The sequence below is a fragment of the Brachyhypopomus gauderio genome, unplaced genomic scaffold, assembly GCF_052324685.1.
Source record: "Brachyhypopomus gauderio isolate BG-103 unplaced genomic scaffold, BGAUD_0.2 sc707, whole genome shotgun sequence".
NCBI lineage: Eukaryota > Metazoa > Chordata > Actinopteri > Gymnotiformes > Hypopomidae > Brachyhypopomus > Brachyhypopomus gauderio.
The window spans coordinates 1-14,964 of NW_027507527.1; the positions used below are offsets into that span (position 1 = coordinate 1).

The 14,964-nt window shown below is 43.2% G+C and overlaps 1 protein-coding gene across 1 annotated transcript; it reads left to right on the forward strand.

Moving 5' to 3' along the window:
• Nucleotides 1-392: 392 nt before the first annotated feature.
• Nucleotides 393-14,256, forward strand: LOC143507642 (ATP-binding cassette sub-family C member 4-like; the record flags this gene model as incomplete). Its single annotated transcript, XM_076996577.1, has 17 exons — nucleotides 393-530; nucleotides 972-1,172; nucleotides 1,703-1,840; nucleotides 1,937-1,974; nucleotides 2,087-2,202; nucleotides 2,366-2,512; nucleotides 7,062-7,141; nucleotides 8,313-8,463; nucleotides 8,570-8,689; nucleotides 8,791-8,901; nucleotides 9,271-9,371; nucleotides 9,500-9,691; nucleotides 9,821-10,066; nucleotides 10,628-10,800; nucleotides 10,983-11,088; nucleotides 12,011-12,145; nucleotides 13,074-14,256. Coding segments are annotated over 17 exons (2,283 nt in total), but the record flags the coding sequence as incomplete, so codon positions are not given.
• Between the last annotated feature and the right edge of the window lie 708 nt (nucleotides 14,257-14,964).

The window sequence follows — 14,964 nt, forward strand, 5'->3', positions numbered from 1 at the left end:
TATACATTTTGGATTTTTTTTACATATACTCTTTAGGATAATGGCTTATTTTTTATAATCTTATTTTTATTGTGTATCTACATTAAAACATTTTGTGAATTTTAAAATTCTCCAAAGAACTCCTGTATTTTGGTTTTCTCTCCTTTTGGTCTTGGTTGCTGTAGTGAGATTTTGGAATTGTGTTCCCTGCTTTCATTTCTCTCTACAGTGGTCTGATTTCCTGTTTGAGCTGCTCTCAGTGTGATGTTCCTGTGACACAATTGCCTTGCTTTTCCTGCCTGTTCTTGTGCCGACCATTTTAAAACTTGCTTTTCCTTATGTTGACGCCCCATTTAAAACTGTATGCAACCCAAATGGATTCCATGTTACCTGTTTTGCATTAGTGGGCCTAAAATCTATGTACAGATGCTACATTTCACCTGTGCACTTGCAGATGCATCTGTGGCATTTTGAAGAAGAAACCGAGGATCCTGGTCACCCACCAGCTGCAGTACCTGAAAGCAGCTGATTACATCCTGGTTTTGAAAGAGGTGAGTGTTCGCAGGTCGCCTGCTCCACATTCCTGGAATGCCATACTATGGGAATCCACTCGTCCCGCCAACTTTAAAACACTGAACTAATAATACTCCCAGAGAGCAATGGGTGTAGACTCTCTGGATTGTCCAGGTGTAGTGTTTAGTTGCACCCCAGCGTGGTCTTAGCCTAGCCGAGGTTTCAGTGTGTGTAAACATCTTAAATTATAAATGATGGATGCCAGCTAAATTAAACATGTATTGCATTCTCTGTATCTCTGTAATCCCACCCGCCCCACTTACCCTGATCATGGCCTAGTTTGCGTGTAAACATCTTTCTAAGTTTTTATCTCTTCTCTCTGTCTCTCTGGTGTAGGTGATGTTGATGTGGAAAGTTTGCAGTCACAAGCTTTAACCATTTCCATGACAAGTTAGAATGATTTCACATATTTCCCTCAGGGTCAGATAGTAGCGCAGGGCACGTACCCTGAGCTGCTGTGTTCAGGTGTGGACTTTACCTCTCTGCTGAAGACGGATGAGGATGAGGAGCAGGCCGGAGGAGCTGGAGAGCCCTCACGCAGCCGAACCTTTTCTCAGAACTCCGTGCGCTCACGCACCTCTTCAGTGCTGTCTGTAAATGATGACGCAGACCAGCTGCCAGTATGTTTACTTGATTCTAATTGGCTCCTTCAAACACTCATAACCTGTTGTAACAAGAAGAATGTGTGTGCCAATTGTGCCATCTTGTGGTAACTTCTGTTATTTAGCTCAGTGAGTTTGGTTTAATGAGAAGAATTCACTTTAATGTACATTTAAGTGAAAATACATTCTGTAAAATTTATTAGTTCACAGCGTAATGTCAAACTATGGTACAAGAGGGCTGGAGTCCAGCATCGTTATGGTGACTTGCCTATTTTAAGGTAATACCTTAAAAAGCAATCACCAAACATTGCTGGATCCTCCAGGACCAGATATTGACATCCTAGTGTTAGTTACAAAGTAAGCACCTCATTGTCAGAAAATGCAAATGAATCGAATGCAGAACTTCGTATGGCTCTTGTCTCATTTAAGACTGTTAACGATTCACTGGAAACTATCCTGTTTTTGGCAGTCCCTCCCCTGTTGTCCATCCCGAAATATGCATTTGCATGAAATAAGCATTTCCATTTGTGTCATCTTGTCATCGCCAGGCAGAATCTGCCCAGATGATGGCGGAGGAGAGCCGGTCGGACGGCACCATTGGCATGCGCCTGTATCTGAAATACTTCAGGGCTGGTGCCAGCGTGCTCCTGCTCGTAGTCCTTGTAGCGCTCAATCTGCTGGCGGAGGTGCATCCAGCTGCGTGAACCCGCCCTCACCTCACTCGCTCTGTCCGTCGTGTGTGCTGGTGCTGTGCTGAGCTAACGTTGTGTTTTGATTCACAGACTGCGTACATTCTTCAAGACTGGTGGCTTGCATACTGGTAAGTGACTTACTGAAAATATCAAAGCATCAAATTTTGCATACCATCATCTGCAGAATAGAAGAATGCTATCTAGATGTTTCTGCAGTGATTACATGATCTGTATTAACAGGGCTGGAGAGCAGGAAAAGCTGGATGTGATCAACCGTAATCTCACCTTCATCAACAGAACGAACACCAGCCACAGTGTACAGCTCCCCCTTGACTTCTACCTGGGCGTTTACTCAGGTACATGGGTTTGGCTAGACACAAACACTTTTTTTATTTTTAAATAGTAAAATAATAAATATCACATTTTCATTTCTATTTTGTAATGCATTAACAAAATAGGCTAACGTGCTCCGTTTTAAAATCTGGAGTGTAATTCTTACACAAAGTTCTTCTCCATCAGGTTTGACGGTGGCCACCATTATCTTTGGCTTCGTTCGCAGTCTGCTGATGTTCAACACTCTGGTGTGTTCTGCACAGACACTCCACAACCGCATGTTCAGCAGTATCCTGAGGACACCGGTCCGCTTCTTTGACATCAATCCAGTTGGTGAGTCTGGGAAACGTGCTGGAACACTCCCTCCTTCCTAAAGATCAACATCATCTATAGCAGGGATGTCAAAGTCAAATACACCGAGGGCCAAAAAAACAAATTTGCTACAAGCCGAGGGCCGGACTGGTTCAATGTTTATTAAAACATATTGTGGCAAAGCCAAGAAGGAGGTCGGATGCGGGTAGCTCATTTTCATGTAGTTTATTTAGAAACCAACAGTGCAGTCTTTTTGCTCTTTTAGCTGCACTGAGGACGCACCAAGTACACACATACACACTCGTGTCTACCCTCTTACTGACTCGTCAGAGACGGTGAGCCCGAACGTATGACTCGCAGAGCATCATGGGAGTCGTGAATACTCCGCCTCTTTAACTACACCCACCCAACACAGAACAACAACAATAACAAACCCTTGCTACGCTACAATATTAAAATGATTGCACATAGCCTATTGAACCAAGACCTAACACAGTGTATATTATTTAATGCTTAAATGAATAAAGCAATATTTTCTTATGGATCTGTCAGTAATTTCAAGTGAAAATATTTTTCAACAAGCAAACATGAATAAAGTAATAAAGGTTTGAAAAGTGCTGGAATTTAAGCTAAAGTACTTGAAAATGCTTGAAATTGTAACTACTTCGTTTCACAACAAATAGCTATCTGACTGAACAGTTCTCTTTTATTACATTAACAAATACGAGCCTCTTGTAATTCCAGGACGAAACATGAGAGAACGTGAAGACGTTAATATTGGGCGTTTTGAAAATAAACAACCATTAAATAATGTGAATAAAAAGCTAATTATTTAGAATCATTTCGAGTATATGTATAAATATTTAACTTAATTAAGTTTAACGTGCTGGGAAATATTGAAATGGACCTTGAAAGTGACGTACAAGTGCTTGAATTCCACCTTATAAAGGTGTATGAACCCTGCAAACATGACTTTGTTCATTGCGCTGAGGCGCGGCGCGCAAAGTACAAAATTCGAGAGACGCACGACCTCGCGAATCGACAGCGCGCGAGACGCTCGCGCACTAGCTGAGCCACTGCGATTACGTTATTTTCGCCGCGCTGACCCTCGTTGCTTGTGCGCGCTGCAGTGACTTCGCGGGCTACCGTTGCATTGTGGGGAATGTAGTGTTTGTGCGTGCAAAACACCAGCGGGCGGCTGTGGCCTGCGGGCCGGTTCTAACAGTAATTAAATATCATCCAGGGGGCCATAGATAATCAATTCACGGGCCGGATCTGGCCCGCGGGCCTTGACTTTGACATATGTGATCTATAGTCTTCATAATTTGAAAATTAATAAGAGTATTGATTGTCCAGAAGAGGGCAGCATAGACTGGGCTGTGTGTGTGTGTGTGCGTGCACAAGTGTGAAATAATGAGAGATTGAGAGAGAGAGAGAGGATTCTTATCTACTATTCTGAACAAAAACTGGTTACACCTGCTGAAAGTTCAGAAGCTCTTTGATTGTGCAGCTGATGGAGGTCTGAAATGTCCTTATACATGTGGGCACTTGTACTAAAATGTTTTACTACGTCCTACAGCTTGTATGCACATAATCAGCAACAATGATGTAGTCTGGAATTCAACTGATGGTTGAAATTAGGGAGGCCCAATTTGTGCAAAGAATAAATTCCACATGCCACTTCACTACCACTAATTCTGCTCCTGGAGTGGAGGCCAATGTGAGCTTCTGCTGTCATGGGCCATCAACCTCAAGGTTCAATGGTTCTGTGTCTTCTGTGTTCAGAATTGCTTTTCTGCTCCCCGTGTTGTAAAGAACAGTTGTTTGAGTCAGTCATCCTGCCCGTGTGAACCAGCGTGGCCATTCTCCTCTGACCTCTCTCGACGTCTTTCTACCGGTGGAACTGATGTTCGTTTTTCTCACCATTCTGTGTAAACTCTATAGGCACTGAGTGTGAAAATCCCAGGAGAACAAGTTTCTGAAATACTCAAAGCTGTCTAACAATGACACTTGCATAACATTTTTTTTAATGTGCATGTGTACCTTTTAAATGACCCCTTAGCTAATGCAGTCTCTGTGAGTATTCTAGTCAGTCACTGGCAACAGCAGACTGCTTGCAAACCCTATATTGTGTTCTGTAAGATTTTTATATATATTTTTTAAAGGAGCTTCAGGGTAGTTGGAATTCACATTTCACATTAAATGTATTCTTTTTTTTTTTATACTTATTATGCTGACAGCTTCAACTAGCAGCTTCAGTTGTATGTCAAAGATAGGCAGTGTGCAGTGACTTTGTTTATGTGTGTCCATGGTTTTAAATGGACAGAGTTGGTTTCAGCAGCTCCTTTAGTTCTATAGTAGCATTTACAACTGTGACATTTTCATTCCTTTTCTGCTAGGTATTAGAATGTAGGCTGTATTAGAATTCGATCAAGAGGAGAGTAGAAGTTCATTACTATCTCTAATCATTACTTGAATTGTCAATTGCAAAAGTGAAATCTTTACTTTAGATTATATTGATTTAGAATATTACTGCTATTAGTTTCATAATCATGGGGGAAAAAAAGGTTGTGCTACTTTCCTCTCTTGTAGATAGATAATAAAGAAGAAACCTAAATCCCCCACTTCAACAAAAGAAATGTTATTTTTTTGTGAATGTGTGTCATTTAAAGATAAGTCTTTTTATTGCTATCATGGTATCACTCTGTCTTGAACTGGCATTCTGCCACTGTAAATAAATGGAGTGTTGCCACAAGAGTTACACGGCAGAGAGTAAACTCTTTAATGTGTCACAGACCCCGATTTCCACACCTCCTTGATCGAGGGCCAACACAAAGAAGAAGCCGGGGTGATTCAGTCTTAATAGCGTTTACTTTAGATTCTGTTGTTTGCTCTGTGGAGTTGAGTCCACACGGCGTGTGTCCAGAGCTTTAGAGAACATGGGAACCGCTTCAGCTCCGGCGCCTGGCAAACGGCTCGCGTGAAAGCGCCGTGGGCAGGTGTGTGAGGAGGCGTTAACCAGAGCAAACACCTGGCCCCGGGCCTGTCGGACCACTCTCTTTCTCCTCTTATCTGTAGAACGAGGCCGTGGGTCGATAAGCAATTTTTAGGAAAATCTGAACACAACAGTAGAGAAAGCCTTTATAATGCTTCCATGGTTTAATTAATGTGCCTTGCTCTTTAGAGTTGTCTAGATAAGATGTTATTTATGAGTGGCTGTGTTGAGTTATGGTTTCTGAACTCAAACACACTCATTAAAAGTAGGTTAATAATGCTAAAGGCCGAAATGTCATGCACCTAATTTAGCACATACTGTGTTGACATTAGTTAATGGATCTTTTATTTTGAGAAAAAGCAGTTTTAAACGGTTTCTGTGGATAGCTCTAAGCTTATATAAAATTTTGGGCACCTAGAGCCTTGGCTTTGAATCTTTCTTCAGTGAAGAGGAGGATCACTATGGCTGGTCACTGACTTTACATACTCTGTGTTAGAGTACCCAGAACTTTGAACTCACCTGCATGGGTTCGTTGTCGCTGCTACTGATGTAGTCACATGGTACCCGAGCACGGCTGCCGATCATGGAGGCGCTGCCTGCTGTTCCCTGGGAGACGGGACCTGATGGGGCTGCCTTTGTACTGCCTGACACTTTGAACACTAATTGCTCAAAATTTGAATATTTCAGATAGAAAATAAATCTTAGTTTTGTTTTCTGCCTCTGAAGACCAAAAGGCTGTGACCTGTGGTTCTATTTCTATTTAAAGTCTTAATAGCCTTTATAGTTTTATGGTTTTCGAGATGGTAGTTTTCAGAGGTGGAGTCCATTACTTTGGCTGCATTATCAGTAGTGGGTACTCTAACATTAACACAGGGCCTGAAAGAAAGCTTATAAAACAGTTTTGATTAGTCTGGGAAGAGGAGTTGACCCATTAACTCAACATCTCCCTGCATAGCAGATGCTTCACGGCATGATCTGCATCCTCTCTTTTGTTCATCATTGTTTGTGAACGGAGAACAGCCCCATGCACAGATGATCTTTTCCTTAGAAACAAAGCCCGAGTTAGTCACGACGATACGTGATTGTTGATCCTTTTCGGATGCTTTGCAAGGTGGTTGATGAATGTGTTTCAAATGAATGGAATGAGCTGTTTCAACCCCAGATGAATGCCAGAACACAGTATATTGTTAGTGTCCGTAGTCCTTCCACAATGATGACCTTAAATGTTGTGCTGCTTTTCCTCACCTAGTGAGCAGGAATGAATTAAAATTTTTGCTTTGAATCCATTGTTTAGTGTTGATCAGATTGTTCTGTGGGTTAAAGGGCCTTTACTGCAGGCAATATTATACTACTTGTGATAAGATAAAATTGAAAATAATTCCTGCAATTAACACTGCTCTAAATAACACCAGACCTCATTTTTAAGCTACCTGTTTTATCTTATTGTTTTCCTCCCTAACACAGGAGAACAGCAGTGTGGATATCAGACTTAGATAATTAGTGATGGCTAGATAAAAGTCTTTGTTGCTGGTTTTGAAAGAGAAGAGCTAACTAACTTTCTCCTGTTTTCTCTAGGAAGAATCCTAAACCGCTTCTCCAAGGACATTGGTCATGTAGACTCCTTAATGCCCTGGACTTTTGTGGACTTTATTGAAGTAAGCTGTGGTGTGTGGGTGTGTTTGAAAATGTAGCTGGCAGCAATGCTAAATTTCCTATCACTCGTGATGCAAAATAAATTTCTGCTCATTCTGTTAAGCACTTTAACCACAGTAGATCGACTTTTCCCCTTGTAACAGCATTGTGTGTGTGTGTGTGTGTGTGTGTGTGTGTGTGTGTGTGTGTGTGCACGCACCCAAGACAAACGCCACTTCATGTCCACGAAGTGCCATTGTTTGATACTTGACAGACTAAATAAAAAAAGCACAATGGTCTTCCATTAAAGCGTTTTTCATTTTGTCAGGAACGGGGATCCTTCCTTTTCTCTCTTGGTGGCCGGCACACTGAAAGGATTCTAACATCTTGACCATTGTCACTCAGTCTTTCAGTGGCCTTTCCCACTGTCTCCTTCTCACTATTAGCTACTGTGGTGATTTTAAGCAAAGTCATGGAGTCTATAGACAATAAGTGAAGGCCTCTAGCCGTCCACATAGATCGAAGGGCTTTGAGTTTTATTTTTTGTCTATGGTTGGACCCACTGCTCTCAAATGCCTGGGCCCACATAAACACGGTCTACTCCCCTTCTAAAGTCATTTGTCACCCATTTTGTCAAAAGAATGACCCCTGTCTTGGCTCATTAGGTCCAACTAGAAATAGCTGTCCCATCTTTCCTGTGCCACACAGAGAGTGCGCATTTCACTTTTGTCACCCTTAGCAGCATGGACATCAGTGCAGATGTTTTACCCAGGCCAATAGCTTGGAGTTGCAGCTTTGAGGGGGAAAGACTTCTTAACTTGCCATATGGACCTTTTTTTGAGAGTTGTCATGCCATCAGCAAACGTTTTCAATGGCCAACTAGTAAAGACCACCAAGCTAGGAAAGAAAATCCTTTGTCCATTTTTGGTGTGCCACAACATAGTCATCATGACATCAGTTACACTATGCCCATGATTGCATGTTTAGAGGAAAGGAGAAAGACTTTTGAGGATTTGAAAACCAGGGATGTGCCTGTGTTGCATGCGTACTCTCAGAAAATGTCAAGTCATGGCTAAGATAATGGGGATGTGTAGGTGGCACTATTGCAGGTGAAAGCTGTTCAGCAGTTCTTCAGAGTCCAATTCTGTAGTTCACCACCATGACAAAGAACTTACGGTGTCTGTCTCGCTCCAGGTGTTTTTGCAGATTTTAGGTGTCATCGCTGTGGCAACATCAGTCATTCCCTGGATCCTGATCCCTGTGCTGCCCCTTCTCATAGTCTTTCTGTTCTTGCGACGCTACTTCCTACAGACCTCTCGTGATATCAAACGTCTTGAATCTACTAGTGAGTGTTTTCAGCTGACTATAATGAGGCATTATGCTGTCATAGCTGAATATGACGATGTTTTAATGTAGCCATAGCTTGGTTAAAATGTTGCTTGTGTCTGTAGCCCGGAGCCCTGTGTTCTCCCACTTATCATCCTCCCTGCAAGGCCTGTGGACCATCCGTGCCTTCAAGGCTGAAGAAAGGTTTCAGAAAACCTTTGATGCTCATCAGGATCTGCACTCAGGTTTGGTGACCTGGACGTCCTGTGGTGTGAATACACTGTTTCGTTCTGCAGCTTTTGGCTCAAATCTGATCCAGTCTAATCTGGAAATTGTGTCCATACAGAGGCTTGGTTCCTGTTCCTGACCACATCACGTTGGCTGGCAGTACGCCTGGACGGCATGTGTTCCATTTTCGTCAGTGTAACAGCGTTTGGATGCCTGCTGCTGAGAGACGGTAGTTAAAATCATCACTAGTGTAGAACAGACCTCATTTAAAAGTTTTAGGGTTGGATGTTTTACATTTTTCCAAATAGCCATTTGAACTGATTTAAAACTTGCAGCAAGACATACCACTGTGGGCCTTGTGGACACAGCTTAAAAGCACTGTGGAAAGTCCGGCATGGCTAAGGTTCATCCATGTCTAGAGTAGTGTTGTAACCAGTCAGTTATCGTGTGTGTGTGTGTGTGTGTGTGTGTGTGTGTGTGTGTGTGTGTGTGTGTGTGTGTGTGTGTGTGTGTGTGTGTGTGTGTGTGTGTGTGTGTGTGTAAATGATACTGTACACATGTATTGTATTCACATGCCACTCTGTCCTGTGTCTATGAGATCTGGAAGCTGGTTCCGTGGGCCTGGCCCTGTCTTACGCCGTCACCCTGATGGGCATGTTTCAGTGGGGGGTCCGACAGAGTGCAGAGGTGGAGAACATGGTAGGAGCTTCCTTTGCCTCTTTACCACTGGCCTCCAGGAACACTCCTAGGCTGTCAGTGGTTTTATATTTGTCACACTAATCCCTCCCCCTCCCCATATGGTGTTTTGTTTTACTGTGTATGTCCAGATGACATCAGTAGAGCGGGTGGTGGAGTACACGGAGCTGGAGGATGAAGCACCATGGGAAACACAGCTACACCCGCCTCCTGATTGGCCAAACCAGGGCTTGATCACATTTGATCAGGTCAATTTTTCCTACGGTCCTGATGGACCTGTGGTCCTAAAAAACATGACCGCAATATTCAGACCCAGAGAGAAGGTGAGTGGAACACAGCAATGCCAGTTATCATAAGCTTATCATTAGTGCATTTCGAATCTATCAGACTTCGTGTTGATCCAAATCCTTTGTTTATCACTAGCTTATCATCTTGTCTGTTGCATTGGTAAGGTCGGTATTGTGGGTAGGACTGGCGCGGGGAAGAGCTCTCTGATCTCAGCGCTGTTCCGCCTGGCAGAACCAGAGGGCAAGATCTATGTGGACGGCGTACTGACCTCTCAAATTGGCCTCCACGACCTCCGCCAAAAGATGTCCATCATTCCGCAGGATCCAGTTTTATTTACTGGCACCATGAGAAAGAACCTGGACCCCTTTAAGCAGCATTCAGACGAGGATCTGTGGAAGGCTTTGGAGGAGGTGTACACACACACACACACACACACACAGTGCTTGCACAGACACAGCAGGTCTATACCGGTCTTTAGTGTGTGTACGCATATGTGGGGCGAAACGTTCGTGCCATAACACACATGCTAACCGTAGCGTGGAACCTGTAAACACTAGCTCATTTACCTCAGGTTGCATAGTAAACCTTTTGCTACGATTTTTGCATATAGTCTTTGCTTACGTGTTGTTCCTTAAAACCCATTAGTTTGAGCGGATTAAGCTGTTATAGGTTGTTTATATAAATACACACCCGGTTTAGCAACCACTCACGTTGGGACTCAGGTCCCTGCCTTTATTGCATAGGACGTCAGGCAGGGTGTTACATAAGTTTGACAAACTTTATATATAGAAGTACAGTGATCCAAATACAAACATGTTCCACAAGACTAATATGCATGTGCTGTCATACTCTGGACTCAAATTTGGACCTTGAACTTTGACTACATACGTGTAATTAAAGAAATAGTCCATTCATATGTGCTCCCAAAGTCCAGCTCAAATTCGTATGTTTATGTGCATACATACACACAGGTCCAGCTGAAGCCAGTGGTGGAGGAGTTGCCCAATAAGCTAGAGGCAGTTTTGGCTGAATCTGGTTCCAACTTCAGTGTTGGCCAGCGACAGCTCGTATGTTTGGCCAGGGCCATCCTGAGGAAGAACCGCATCCTCATCATCGATGAGGCCACAGCTAATGTAGACCCCAGGTGCGAGACTCTGTATTTTACACTTCATCTCTTCACCTCAGCCGTCATTCTTGCCCAGCTGTAATGTCTCTCTGGAAAATACAGAGTGAACTGTGCAGTACCTGGTGGGCTATAGAAATAACACGTCTCATTCACCTGTGTCTTAGCTTGGGGCACTGTGGTTGTGTGTCTGCACTTTACAGAACAGATGAGCTCATTCAGAAGACCATTCGGGAGAAGTTCCAGGAGTGCACAGTCCTCACCATCGCCCACAGGCTGAACACGATCATAGACAGTGACCGCATACTGGTGTGTGGCACTGTCTCCAGCCTCGTTGCAAGGGTCATACGTTGTACACCACACAGGCTTATCTGAGGTTTCGCACATAACAGCACAATATATCTCACTGGATCTCCTAGAGCAGAGACACAGTTGTGGCAGTTCACTAGTATAAAAACATTATTATTATTATTATAGCTTTATTACTGCTTTTCTTTGGAAACCTTAACATGCATGCTTGTTTACATTAATGTTTTCATGTGCAGCATTTATCAGAAAATACAAAACTTACAAAAGTTGCACTTTGTCATATACTATTCATATTGTAAGTGTCATATACTACGTTTTTATCCCATCAGTTGGTTTCCCCGGCACTTCATGTTGCAAGATGTCATCTAGATATGCATGTCTATAGGTCTATAGGTCTAGATATGCATGTCTATAGGTCGGCTGACGGTGTGAGTGGACAGAGAAAAGAGACATTTTTCCCCCAATAGTGATGTTTGTGGGTATAGAGGAGGCAAATCAGTTGGATAAGTTGGATAAACTGCACAATGGATAAGAATCACGATATGAAGTATCTTGTGACATACTGGCTTATTCTACTTTGTCATTTCTCTCCTCTGTGGTCAATTTAGTATTCCATGCAGTGGAACTGTATGATTAGCTAAACCACAACACACCCCTCCACCTGAACAACTCAAATCTCGCATAATGACTATTTACCTCACACACACGCCTACTTGACTGATGCTATTACAGCTTACTGGCTTACCAACTGTTGTAATTATTGCTAGTCATGGTCTGAAGGGCAGTGTTGGGGTGGAAAAGTAATGGTGGGCAAAACCTGTACGATGAGATTATGCTAACTCTAGATGAGTAGCACATTTTATGTACAGAATGCTTAGAGGTTCTTTGTTGAAGCAACTGACAGAAGGTTTGATACTTGCAGGTTCTTGATGCTGGCCAGATCCATGAGTATGATGAGCCCCATGTTCTGCTGCAGAACAAGGAAGGAATATTGTACAAGATGGTGCAGCAGTCGGGGAGGGCGGAGGCAGCCTCCCTAATACAGCAGGCAAAACAGGTACACGGGGCAGTTCTCACACTCATTCACAGAAATGTATTCACACTGTGACTCGAGTTAATCCCTTCTCACACAGCCCATGCTGTGACGTTCACACACACACACACACACACACACACACACACACACACACACACACACACACACACACACACACACACACACACACTGACCACAGGAGCCGTGTGCTGCTGTTGATCGCATGGCCTTCTCTGAGCTCTGCAGCGTGTTTTTTCTCCTCCTGTCCTGTTTGCTGGCCAGGCTGCATGTGCCAATGCCAGCAACGCTCCAAACGTAGTATTTCAAAGAGCCCCGGCCATTGTGCCTTTAGTCGGTATCAGTTTCTCCCTCTCCAGCGGTGAGCCGATGGGGGAGGGACATTGTAGGAGCCTTTTGCCCCCCTGCTCTCTCTCCGGATCAGGTTCCCCAGTGCGCCTCTCCCCGCTGAGCTCATTCAGGGAGTGGGCCCTGTGGAGCTGACCGGTGGGTTTTCAAACGCACATCACCTGATACCGCGCTGCTCCGTCTTTGTGTCCCGTGAATGTGAGCTCAATTGGGAGTATATCTGATAGGACGGCCAACTGTTTGTCGGTCGCCCCTTTGTGTCATCAGGGACTTTTTCTTTTCCATCCGAAAAAAAAAAGAAATAGAACGCCAGGTGTCTTTTTGTCTGTCGACTTCTTTCTCAGCCAATCAGTGTTCTTGGATACAATGTAAGGTTTTGATTTCTGCAAAATAATGATATTAAAGAAGGGGGAATTTTGCAGCCATTCGCTTGTCTATTGTGTGTGTTCTTGTGTTTGGAAGTGCTTTGTTGGCTGACAATGGAAATGAGAGATATGTTTCATCTCCCTCCAAGTCTTCTGAAAGGGCCTTGTGCATCTCCTTAGCCGCATACATTCACCTACACCCTCTCATCTGCCTGCAGGCTTATATGATCCGCAGCCGACCTGACCTGGCAAACGGTGTGCCCCCCAGCAAAGCCTCCAACCTGGTGATCTTCGAGACAGCACTTTAAGAGCCTAGAGCCAAGCTGCCCAAAGCACACAGCTACCTAGTTAGCCCACTGAGTCCCTCTGTGGAGCACAATGGGGTTGACTACTCTACCTAAAGCACTATCCAAAACCACTCAGGCTTAAAGACTAAAGGGTGAGCTTGACCAGATCAGGGTGATGCAGGGTGCACGCTGGAACTGCTGCAGACAGTAAAGGACAGGCACAGCATCACCTAAATGAAAGACTGCTCTGCACCTCTCCAGTACATTAAACAGTACTGTGTAAACAAGCACTGATCGCACTCTTACGAATGGTTTCAATCATCACTGTGCCCAAAAGAATTATGATATGAATGTCAAATATTGCATCATGTGCCTTATTGTTTCACGTTCGTTAGACATTTGTACAGATGTTGAATAGCAAAGATTCCAGGGAGTGGAGTTTCCTTGGTGCTATTAATAGTCTTCTTATGCCGGTGCCTTCAAACTCATGGCTATATCATTTGAAATATTCCTGGATGTTTTTTGTACTCTTGATAGAAACATTATTTATTACAGTTATTAATGTTGGAGTTACAATTATGTGCAGATATGACATTATTTTAGCCAAGACCAGTGAACCCTGTGATATTGTAATGAGTAAAATCTGTTTAGGCATGCGGTCCACAAACAAGACATTTCTATTGCCTAGTAAAACCCTCTAATGATTACTGTGGCCTTAACATGGAACGAAAGGGAAGCCCACAGTGTTGTATGTGGAGCTTGGACTCAGGGTGCCTTTTTTGGATATTTCCTATTTTCACCTTCATTGCAGTTACTTTGCAATTATTATCTCAGTTGATTCACTGCATTGGCACAGAGAACAATCCTTTCTTCAGTCAGTCGAATGTAGCCCAGTTATTATGAATGGATGTAATGGGGCATTTGAAATACTGTGCCTCTATCTGGATGTTTGTAGCACAGAATAATCTGACACCATCCAGTGTCCTTTATTAAACAATTTGAATTGCATGTAAGAATTTGCTTGCATAATTATATGTACATAGTTATGTATGCACATGAAAAATGAAAATGTATGTACTGAAAAATTATAAAAACTTGTAATCCTAAACTTAAATGGCTTGGCTTGATCACTGGAAAACGTTTATGAAAAGCCCATTCTGATAATGCGTTTTATTGAAAAATATTTTTTGATATTTAACATTTTTTTAAGAGATTCATCTTTATCCTATGACTCCTCTCCTATTTCTGCATACAGACTATGCCTATAGTAAAAATAAATGTTTTCACTTAACATGTACATCTCTGGTAGTGCAATTATCCAAGAGGAGTTTCATTCATGCCTGAACGGCTGCCATGATGTTCCATATCATGTCTACTGTTCTACCAGGTGGTGGTACTGTTATCATGTCTACTGTTCTACCAGGTGGTGGTACTGTTATCATATCTACTGTTCTACCAGGTGGTGGTACTGTTATCATATCTATCAATCAATCAATCAAATTTTATTTATATAGCGCTTTTTACAACAGTTGTTGTCACAAAGCAGCTTTACAAGTGCCGAGTCCTAGCCCCCAGTGAGCAAGCCAAAGGCGACAGTGGCAAGGAAAAACTCCCTAGTTTTTGCATGAGGAAGAAACCTTGAGAGGAACCAAGACTCAGGGGGGGAACCCATCCTCCTCTGGCCGACACCGGTCACCATGACAACAACAACAATTTAGACAGAAAGAAGAGAAAGAAAAGAAAAAAGATGTAATAATGTCCATCATGATGTATGCATCCGGTTAGGCAGGAGGTGGCTGGCCAAGGATGGATCGCTGGTCTC